The sequence below is a fragment of the Helianthus annuus genome, chromosome 12, assembly GCF_002127325.2.
Source record: "Helianthus annuus cultivar XRQ/B chromosome 12, HanXRQr2.0-SUNRISE, whole genome shotgun sequence".
NCBI classification, from domain to species: domain Eukaryota; kingdom Viridiplantae; phylum Streptophyta; class Magnoliopsida; order Asterales; family Asteraceae; genus Helianthus; species Helianthus annuus.
Genome location: NC_035444.2, coordinates 4,933,982 through 4,945,602, shown reverse-complemented (window position 1 = coordinate 4,945,602; position 11,621 = coordinate 4,933,982). Strand labels below are relative to the sequence as shown.

General features: G+C 35.0%; 1 protein-coding gene, 1 long non-coding RNA gene and 1 other non-coding gene across 3 annotated transcripts; 2 read left to right on the top strand and 1 right to left on the bottom strand.

The window, feature by feature from the left end:
• The first annotated feature begins 1,760 nt into the window (after window positions 1-1,760).
• Window positions 1,761-4,401, top strand: LOC110893853 (pentatricopeptide repeat-containing protein At4g32430, mitochondrial). Its single transcript, XM_022140999.2, has one exon. The coding sequence runs from the start codon at window positions 2,007-2,009 to the stop codon at window positions 4,299-4,301; it is 2,295 nt and encodes a 764-aa protein (XP_021996691.1). The 5' UTR covers window positions 1,761-2,006; the 3' UTR covers window positions 4,302-4,401.
• A 1,662-nt stretch (window positions 4,402-6,063) lies between these two features.
• On the top strand, window positions 6,064-6,927 carry LOC110893854. The gene is made up of 2 exons (XR_004874369.1): window positions 6,064-6,323; window positions 6,448-6,927. It is a non-coding gene; the product is annotated as an uncharacterized LOC110893854 (long non-coding RNA).
• A 2,449-nt stretch (window positions 6,928-9,376) lies between these two features.
• On the bottom strand, window positions 9,377-9,458 carry TRNAS-AGA. Its single transcript has one exon. It is a non-coding gene; the product is annotated as a tRNA-Ser (tRNA).
• Between the last annotated feature and the right edge of the window lie 2,163 nt (window positions 9,459-11,621).

Genomic DNA, 11,621 nt, shown 5'->3' with positions numbered 1-11,621 from the left:
GGAATTTCTGTTTTGAGAGTTAAAAAGACAAAGATGTTACCCAAAATAAATGGAGAGATGTTATTGAAACATATAAAAGCTTTGTATTCAAAGATAAAAATTATCACCATTGGTTACAAAATATGTCAAATTCATCAAGAAGCCATATAGCCGATTTATATATAAACGCTTAGTATTCAAAATCAAACTTATTCAACAACTTCTAATCATTGTTATGAATTATATTGTTATTATCGAAACTGATACCATGAAAGGTTGTATAATTCCTTGATCTTTCTCATTCATAATGATCGTATATAAAGATTACAAGAGATCTCCTATTGTGGGGAGAATATTTACATACAAATAAACAAATATGGTTTCCTATTATATATCAGCTATTAGTTTTTATGGTTTACTGTCGACATTGGTATCAACGTTGTTATTATGGTTTTCAATGTAAAACTCATTCTTTTGCGCACATCATGACTTCAAACCGAATGCCAATACCATACCCATCACAAACCGAAACGATACCAACTAAATTCCCGTCACTACGCGCGAAGTAATCCTGCTAGTTAGATACATATGAAGTAATTTGAGCTGAGACACGCTGACTATGTTTTGTAAACAAGCTAAACCGACCTGGCTAAGTTTTATAAATGATCTGAATCAAATTAGCTTAATTTACAAACGACGAGCTTCAGGTCAATGTTTTAAAATCCGGTTTTTTAATCATACTGGATTAGGCACAAAAATGGTTTAACCGGGTTGTGTCGGGCGGTTCAACCGGGTTGATTAGTTAATTGTATAATTTCATAAATTACAACATTAACTCAAAAAATAATCCAAAATTGGATTAAAATGGAAATCTGGAACGAACGATGAGGTGATGGAAGTCTGAAACAAGTCACGAATGATGGAGTGATGAAGCAAGTTTTGAAATTTGGTCGATGGAGATAAAATATTAAAAGCTGTTAGGTTAAAGCTAAGAGTAAACATGGAGATGGGACGATAAAAAGTAAAATCTTAACACAAAAACAGATCTGAGACGGTACCGGTATGACGGTTCAAACCGGTATACCAGATTTAACCGGCGGTACAAAGTCTATGCCGTTTCTCCTACTTACCGGGGTGTTTCGGACCGGATTTACATCCGAAAACGGTAATACCAGTATAACCAGCCGATATTTACCGGTTTTTAAAACATTGCTTCAGGTTACGGGTTTTCAACTAGATTTATCACATGTATTGTCATCAATTCTTTATGATTTATTTTTTTTAATTTTTTAATCATGAGTATAAATAACCCTAACAAAGTTGTGAAGGTACTAGGTAGGGGTGTAAACAATCTCAAAGACTCGAGAGCTACTCGTTATTGGCTCGGTTAAAAGCTTGAACGAGTCGAGCTTTAACGAGCCCAAGCTCGAGCCTGAATTAAAAAGCTAGTTTAGGCTCGCGAGCTTAAACAAAAATTTAATTATTTTATATATAATATAACAATAATGATAAAAACATTGGCGAGCCGAGCTCAAGCCAAGCTTTAGCTCGTTTAAGAGATATTGAAGGGAGCTCGAGCCGAGTTTTTAGCCTGTCGAAGGTTGTTCTTAAAATAGTTTGAGACGAGCCGAGCCGAGCTGAGCTTTGGGTTTTACCCGCGAGCCGAGCTCGAGCTCAAATAAGTAGGCTCGAACTGAGCCGAACTTGAGCTAGAGCTTCATAAAAACATAAAAACATGACGAGTCGAGCTCGCTCGAGCTTCATGAAAAAAGGTAGATATGTAGTCAAACACAATGCAACTTCACTACCCGTCAGAGCCAGAGCCTGTTTTTCAATTCACAATTCTCGACGATCATAAGTTGTTCATATTGCTTCCCATTCATCATATCTAATCCCCTTGCAATTGCCCTAATTTACCCATACCCATTTTTCTTGAAACAAATAGATGAACACTTTCATTCCAACAACATCTGAATCCAAACAAAACACACCCATTAAATTCATTATCATTTCTTTATCCTAATCTAATGATCACCCGCCAATTATTTTTCAAATATTTCCACACTAAAAGTCCATTAAACTCCCATTCATTTCACAATGCACACCAACTGTTCGACAGAATGCCCCAACCAAACTTCCCCTCTCTACACCACTCCATGCTCGATCTTTTGCACCAAAACCGCCCCTTTCAAGCCCTTAACATGTTCAATAAACAGATTTACGAAGCGGGTGTTGCTCATATCGATGAAGTTTCGACCGCTCTTGCTGTCAAGGCATGTCGTGGAGACCCGAAACTCGGGTCTCAAATCCACGCATTTGCATTGACATCTGGGCTCGATTCGTTTTTGTCTGTTTCTAACTCTTTGATGCACATGTATTCGAAATCCGGACAGCTTGATCGCGCGTTGGTGATCTTTAACAAGTTGTCTAACCCGGACACTGTTTCTTGGAACACGTTGCTCTCGGGGTTTAAAGATAACAGCGACGCGTTAAGTTTCGCTTGTCGGATGAATCGTATAGGGGTTACTTTCGATGCAGTGACGTACACTACTGCATTGGCACATTGTGCAGATTGTGAAGAGTTTATGTTCGGAACTCAGTTGCATTCGCTGGTACTGAAAAACGGAATGCAGGGTGAAGGTTTTATCGCGAACGCACTTGTGACGTTGTACGCGAAATGGGAGCGTATAGCGGATGCTGAAAAGGTGTTCGATGAAATGCCTAGCAGAGATTTAGTGTCGTGGAACGCTATCCTTTCGGGGTATAGTCAAGAAGGAAGTTACGAGGTGGAAGCGTTTACGACGTTTGTCGAAATGGTTCGATTAGGATTGAAACTTGATCATGTTTCGTTCACAAGTGCGGTTTCCGCTTGTGGGCATGCTAGAAACTTACGGCTCGGGAAACAGATACACGGTTTCGCTATTAAAAAAGGATACGGAACACATGAATCGGTATGCAATGTTTTAATCTCGACGTATTCGAAATGTGATCACGTCGAAGATGCAAAATTGGTTTTTGACGGTATGGTGAACCGTAATGTAGTGTCGTGTACGACTATGATATCTATAAGCGAAGAACACGCGGTATCTTTATTCAATGACATGAGAATGTACGACGTTTATCCGAACGAGGTTACGTTTGTCGGCTTGATTCATGCTATATGTGCGAATAATGCGGTGAAAGAAGGCGAAACGGTTCACGCGTTATGCATAAAGTCTAGCTTTTTCGAAGAGTTAGTCGTTGCTAACAGCTTTATTACAATGTACGCAAAGTTTGAGTCGATAAACGACGCGATCAAAGTATTTCACGAAATCGAAAACAAAGTGATCATTACATGGAACGCGTTAATCTCCGGGTTCACTCAAAACAAAATGTTTCAAGAAGCGTTGAAAACGTTTTCCTCTACGATCATGGAATCAAAACCGAACGAATACACGTTCGGGAGCGTGTTAAGTGCAATCGCGTCTTCCGAATCTATCTCGTTAAGATACGGTCAATGGTGTCACTCGTATTTGTTTAAACTCGGTTTAGACAAAAACCCTATCGTGTCGGGAGCACTTCTCGACATGTACGCAAAACGCGGAAGTATAACCGAATCGTGTAAAGTGTTCGACGAAATAAAAAACAAGAACCAAGTCGCATGGACCGCAATCATATCTGCTCATTCGCGACACGGAGATTACGAATCCGTCATGAAACTATACGACGACATAACAAACCAATCTTTCGAACCCGATTCGATAACATTTTTATCCGTATTAACCGCGTGTGGAAGAAAAGGAATGGTCGAAAAGGGGAAAGAGGTGTTCGAGTCAATGATCAAACTACACAAAATCGAGCCGACCCCGGAGCATTATTCGTGTATGGTCGATATGTACGGGCGGGCGGGGCGGTTAAACGAGGCGGAAGAGTTTTTGACCCGTATACCTGGCCGGGTCGGGCTGCCCGTGTTGCAAAGCTTGTTGGGGTCATGTAAAGTTCATGGGAATATGGAAATGGGGAAACGGGTTTCGGACGCTTTGTTGAAAATGGAGCCGAAAGAATCGGGTTCGTATGTGTTGATGTCGAATTTGTATGCGGAACGAGCGGATTGGGATGAGGTTGCGAGAATACGAAAAGGGATGAGGGAGAATAATGTGAAGAAAGTTGTCGGGTTTAGTTGGGTCGATGTGCATAATGTTAACGAGTCGACTCATGCGTTTTCGTCGGATGATACGTCTCATCCACGGACGGATGAGATTTATCGAATGGTGCGGTTTTTGGGGTCGGAAATGAAGTCTGTAAAGACGGACGATGTGATCGAGCAAGTTCAAGTTTTGTAGCGATGAACAGATTTGAAAACATGAGTTTTTTGTTACAGGAATTGTTGAAAAATATGAGTGTTTAAAGTGTTATGATGGGAGTTGGATGTTTTTTTGTTAATAAGTTATGACTATGATTAGGGGTGTAAACGAGGCAATGGCTCGAGAACTACTCAGAATCGAATAAGTAAAAAGCTTTAACGAGCCAAGTCTTAACGAGCATGAGTCCGAGCTCGAGCTTGTTAAATATTAGAGTTAATTGCCATTTTAGTCCCTGTGGTTTGGGTCATTTTGCCAGTTTAGTCCAAAGGTTTCATTTTTAACATCTGGATCCAAAAAGTTTTCATCGTTGCCATTTTGGTCCGACTGACTTAACTCCATCCATATCTGTTAAGTCTGCCAAGGGCATTTTTGTCATTTCATTTTTCTTTTTATTAACCCTTTTTTCTTTATTGCCTTTTCTTTTAAATGAAATGACAAAAATACCCTTGGCAGACTTAACAGATATGGATGGAGTTAAGTCAGTCGGACCAAAATGACAACGATGAAACCTTTTTGAATCCAGATATTAAAAATGAAACCTTTGGAATAAACTGACAAAATGACCCAAACCACATGGACTAAAATGGCAATTAACTCTAAATATTATTTTGATAGATAATATATCTGCCAACTATTAAAAGAACATTTTAAAATATAATAGTGTTTTAACTGTTTATTCTTCAATGTTTATTTAATGATGTCACGTATGATGTTATGACTTTTACAACATCCTAAGGTCAATTTGGTAATTTCCACTCCCTTTACCCTAAATTGTTCACCGCTATAAAAGAATAAACTAACCAATCGCCCCTTCTACAACACACCCACTTCGGTCTTTTTAGCCCACAATACTTTCGATATTATTGAGGTTCTGTTTCGATCTAATTTTGAGTTGATTATTATGCAAACGCTTGATGGAAGTTGGATCTATTGGTTTTGGGGTTCGATTTGAAATGGGTCCGGTGGATAAGTTTTTAGAGATGGTTTTACCTCCGATCGTGTTTTCTCTGTTTAATTTGGAAGTTGTATTTGGTAATAGAGTTGCATTTCGGTTTCTTGGATTTCGATTCCTTGAGAATCTTTTTCAAGAAAAGCAGAGTTGGATTTCGGTTCCTTGTGAGAATCTTTTTTCAAGAAAAGCTTTAACCGTGTACCCCTGATACTCCTTATCTCCTTCCAAAAAAGCGTGCAGACGGGTTTTGGATTTGGATACAAATTCTTCGACTCTTTCAATCTCCTCTAAAGGAAAACTTTAGCATGTGTCAATTCAGCAAGAGCTGTGCGTAGTTCCGTCTGTCTTTTACCTGATTGACTTGTTCCAGAGGAAATGCTCCCTCTTGACCGCAAACTCCCTTCTAAAGTGGATGGACGACCGACACCAAAAATACGATTCAGTTGATTCAAAAATGGTGTCAAAGGAGCAGGAGCATGAGCACTATAAAAGTTGGTGCTCTGCATGCATAACCAATGTTAGATCAAAGAGAGAGAGAGAGAAAGAAAAAGATAAAAGATAAAGGGTTACTATCATATTTAATATTACCGTTAAGCGCTTGTGAGTCTTTCTCAATCTCTCGCAATATTGCTGACACGTAACTTCCAAGCCTTCCTGGTAATCTGAGCGGGTGTTCCGACACAAAGTCATAGCAAAATTTAACCAGAATTTCCTATTCTTCATAGATCCCTTGGTTCCCATGGACCCCAAGGTCCGGTCAGCGCTTCATTCAACTAAGGTAAAGTAGAAGAAGCATGACTATTGTAAAAATTAAACTCGGATTCTCAAGTTTCACAAGTGATGAACTTGGATGGAAAACTTGAAACTCTGATAATGTGATTATATCTTTGACAGATATGATTGTGGAAGACTTGGTTAAAGAAGACTTGGTTGAAGAAAACTTGGTTGAAGAATACACGGCAAATCACTTTGGCAGCTTTTCAATGAAGATGATTGTGGAAGACTTTGTTAAAGAAGACTGACGATTCTTGCATTTCTTTGTAAGAAAGGTATATAGGAAGATTTGCTTGGATTCTTTTGAGGAGCATGCAGTCCATTGTAAAGAATTATCGGACTTTAAATATCGACATGATTTAGTTCAAGATGTGCTTCATGATTGTCCTTAAAGCGCAGGGACTGGCACAAAAGGAAGTTTCGGTGAACATCAATTAGAAGGGAGATCTACCTACGGCCTGCTGACATTCTTGTTTTTGGGTGGGGAGGAGGGAAACACGCGTGTGTTGATTTGACAGGTGTGTCCCCCCTTGTTGGGTTAAGGGACCACGGGTTTGTGGCGGGTCAGACGATAACCAAGACGGAGGCGGGCAAAGTAGCTAAGCATGAAAAAGCTTGCATCGAGAATCAACACGTGTTCGTCCCATTCGCTTTCAATACCTTTGGCGCTCTCGCCCCTGACGCGGTGCGGTTCCTCAAGCGGGTTCAGCAGTTGGTAAGCAATAACACCGCACATGTTAAGGGGCAGAATTTTGTGATTAGCATGGTAGGGTTTGCTATTCAGAAGGGAGTAGCGGCGCAGCTTGTTGCCCGTCTACCTACCATTAGTCTGTAATTGTCTCTGTTTTTACTGATAAAGAAATCCCACTTTCCATGATTTGTGTCAATTAGACTATTAGAGTTATGTTATTGCTTGTAGTGTAATGGTTTCTTTATGGTATATTTTGATTGTTATTGTTTCTAAATTAAATGAGTTTATCCTAATCCGTGCGTTGAATTGGAATGTTCATTCTAAATTTCACTTGCTAAAATATAATCTATTAAGATCCAAATTAAAATTTACATAATTGTTTGACGAATTGATACTCAAAGTTTCTTAATAATACAAAGCGGAACAGGGATCACGGTTTCTTGCTACGCCTACTGTTTGGTACAAAAAAAACATGACCAAGATTTCAGAATCGGGATCACGGTTTCACAGATGTTTTAATGTGTGTTCTAATGGATGATGTGAATGCTTTTTATAGTATGATGATAAAAATGATAATGAGTATAATTATATGATAGTAATAATAATTTGTAAAAATATATTTGAGTAAATGTTAAAACCACAATAGTCAAATTATAATATCACATACATATAGTGTGAGATTGGGGTCAAAGTAAATGGATACGTGGCTTTTTTTTTTTAACGGGAGGTTCGGTTACAAAAGTGGTCAGTTGTGTAGCATGTGTCGTCGTTCCGATACTTTGCGTTGTATTTAGGAATGTCGGTTGGTTATATTATCTATATCTATACTATATAATAAAAGAAACTCAATTGAGGACACATGTCATTATATGGTGAGTACTCGCCTAAACCCATTATTTAATATATGTATTTATTTAATTTAAAACAAAAGTTATATATGTATTTATTGAATTTTAAAATATCTTTCACAATTTCGAATTAATTTATTAACTTGAAATCGTGACACATTTTTTAGCATTTGGAGGACTTCAAGTTATCTTATTTTTTATTTTAAAATATAAGTTGATTTAATTTTATTATCACTTTAATTTAGAATTATTTATTGTTTTCACATTTTAACCGTGACACATCTTTTAACATTTGGAAGGCTTCATGTTATCTTATTTTTTATTTTAAAATATAAGTTGATTTAATTTTATTATCTCTTTAATTTAAAATTATTTATTGTTTTCAAATTTTAAATTAAGTTTCCTTGTTTTCTTTAAAGGCACCTTTTATTTTGTTGATTTTTTAGTTAAAATCTTGAAAATTTTAAAAATCATATCTTCCTTTACTAATAAATGAAAATCTTTTTTAGAAAAAAAAAAGAGTAAACTTTCGTTTTGTTCCTTGTGGTTTGATCGTTTTAACGATTTTGCCTCAGTCATTAAAAATAGTCATTTTCCTCCAATAGTTTGCTGTGTTTTTTTTCCAATCAGCTCAGTTAAATTATACACTTAAAGGAATGGTATTTTGGTAATTATATATATAAGTACTAAATTATTTATTATTAATTACTTAAATATACTTTGTCCTTTTATTTATTGATACTGAATTAAAAAAATACAGAACCTATCTCTCTCTACATAATTAAAACTCATCTCTCTCTCTCCACCACCACCTGCCGAGCACTGCCACCACCAGCATCACCATCCAGCCGCCACCACCATTATCTCATAAAAAAATACCCCAAAATCTGTTCGAATCTGCTAAACTTAAATTACGCCCCAAATGTGTTCAAATCTGCTAAACTTAAATCCAATTTGATGTTCTTAGCCATTACTTCAAAATTATTCAGTATTCACCCTCAAGAACAATAACCTCAAAATCTGAACCTCAAAATCAAACCAAAAAATACCCAGAACCTTGAACCACAAAATCCAACAAAAAATACCCAAATTCACCCAAATCCATATCTTTTTCCCCCAAACCGATCTTCTTAACAGAAAGCTGAAACCAATCACCACTTCACCTTCAAAATCATCACAACCATTAAAACCGAAGATTTGAGATCCCCATCCATCATATATCGAGTATATCGGTTAGTTTTTTTATAAATATATTTTTTATTAGATTCATTCAACCCGTGTAATAAATGAGGTTTTTTAAAGATATAATATTTTTATTATTTACTATACAAATTACATTTATTCAACTCGTGTAATACACCGAGTTTTTTAAAATATAACTTTTTTTTTATTATGTGGTATATAAAATTAGATTTATTCAATCTGTATAATACACATGGTTTATAAAGATATAACAAGATATAAATTTTTTATCGGTTGGTACGAGGTTTTTAAATATATAATTTTTATTATTTGGTATATAAAGTTACATTTATTCAACCCGTGTATTACACGGGGTTCTAACCTAGTATAATATATATATGACTACCATACAACATTGGCAAGACGAGCTTTAACTCATTTAAGCTATCGAAATGAATTCGAACCGAGCCGAAGCTCGGCTCATTCACCTCTCTATGATTAATTCATTATAAAATACAGGTTGATTTAAAAAGGCTGGAAAAGGGTGAGGGCTAATTTTGCAACTGGGCCAATAGTTGAAGGACTTATATATATAGTTTTAAAAAGGCGTGGACGGCAGGATTCGAACCTGCGCGGGCAGAGCCCACATGATTTCTAGTCATGCCCGATAACCACTCCGGCACGTCCACTTTGATGTTACAGGTGTGCTGATTTTCTTTATTATTATAAACATGTGTTTGCAGATTAAAACTATTGTTTTTTTAAAAAAGAAAACTAAAATAACATGAATGTGATCTTTGTCTTGGATGAGTGGTTTGTAAAACTTGATTTAATATTCAAAAATCTCGCGGCTTGAAGCTCGCTCGGATTTAGCTTGGAAAAAGCTTGCTTGATATGGCTCGTTTAGAAAGTAAGCCTAGCTCGACTCGGCTCGTAACGAGCCAAATTGGTTCGGTTTGGCTCACTTGTGGCTTGGGTTAGCTCGAAGTATTTTACTTTTAATATGCTTTATTTTTATATACACATAATATATTATAGATAATTGGTTATTATTTGCAGGTATTTAGGATTGCAGTTAGATATCTATAACATATTTGGGGGTTGACTATGATGCTAATGAACTTATATTATATTTCGTTGAGATTTGGAACTTATTTTGTATTTGATTGACTTGACTTTGGCTTGTAATATAGTAGGTTGAACTTATTTTGGATATGTCAATTTGAATTATCGAATGATATCTTAAACTACTGAATTTTGAAAGCTATTTATTAATATTTATTTTTAAATTCGAGCCAAACCGAACCGAGCCAAGCTCGAGCTAAGATTTCAACTCGGTTTTAAATCCGAGCCAAGTCCGAGCTTGTCCTGGCTTGGTTCGGATCGGCTCCTGAACAGCCCTATGCAATACCAATATGAAGGGCCCAAACGTTTAATGTGAAAGTTTCATATTTATCTTTAGTTTATTAAACTAGGTTAGAACCCCGTGTATTACACGGGTTGAATAAATGTAATTTTATAGTTATTTTTTTTAAAATCTCGTTTATTACACGAGTTGAACAAATGTAATTTTATATAGTAAATAATAAAAAAATTATATCTCTACTGAATAAATATAATTTTATATACCAAATAATAAAAAACTGTATATTGTATGGGTTGAATAAAGCTAATTATATATACTAAATAATAAAAAAATTATATCTTTAAAAACATTGTGTATTACACGGGTTAAATAAATGTAATTTTGTAACCTTGTATACCGCAAGAGGTGCAAATATATACTAAATAATAAAAAAGTTATATCTTTAAAAACACCATGTATTACACGGGTTAAATAAATGTAATTTTGTATAGTAAATAATATGTTATTGGATTCATTTAAAAAATCATAAATTTGGTTCGGTTTAATTCGAATCAAATCACAAACTTGGTTAAGTTTAATTCGAATTGATTAGAACCCCAATTTAAAAAATCAAAAACAGAATTATATTATTAGCTTCTCTTCCTAATTAGTGTTTTTATTTTTAAAGTTTGATCTAATGTCTAATAAGTTATTTTGTATATTTTGTTTGTACTTTAAATTTTTTATATGAGCATATTATTGTTTTTTTAAGTTTAAGATTATTGTTTTGTGTTATTATTTAAAAAATATCTTTAATTTATAACCTTAATTTTAAGATAATATATTATTAAAAAAAATATAATGATTCTATCTGACATTCAAAGTAAGATAAGATTTAATATTAATTGATTATTTATTATTTAATTAATTGATATAAGATAAGTATGAAAAGACAGGAAATTACAAATGTAGACGCCTTCAATGAATGACACGTGTCACTTATTGGTTTCTTTTATTATAGTAGATAGATTAATTGTTTTTATTTAATTAGTTAAATGAAGACCAATAGGATTTGTATTGGTTCAAAATTCTTAGATTTGAAAGTCCTTGTAATTATCAAAGGCGTCAGGCGCGTATGTGATTGGCCTCGCCTGGGGACTATGTATAAGGCGCAAGAAAAGCGAGAGCTGGAGAAAAAAAAACGTACTTAAATGAAAAAAAGAAACTATCTTATATATTAGAATAATAATATTCTTCAAATAAAATAAACAAAAACTATTATATAAAATTTAATATCATCTAATTAGTAACAAAAGTTCTAAAATAGTGAAGATACAAACGTAATTCCAAAACTTAAAAGTTTTATGGCTCTTTCTAGATCACAAATTTGAATGAAACTTGCTTCAATCAGTATAGAAGAAGCTTATTTTGTGAAGATCAATAAGTTTGCATTAAAATAAACACAGTTTAAATCGGTATTTAGTGCGCCTGGAGAGCTGAAGCGAGC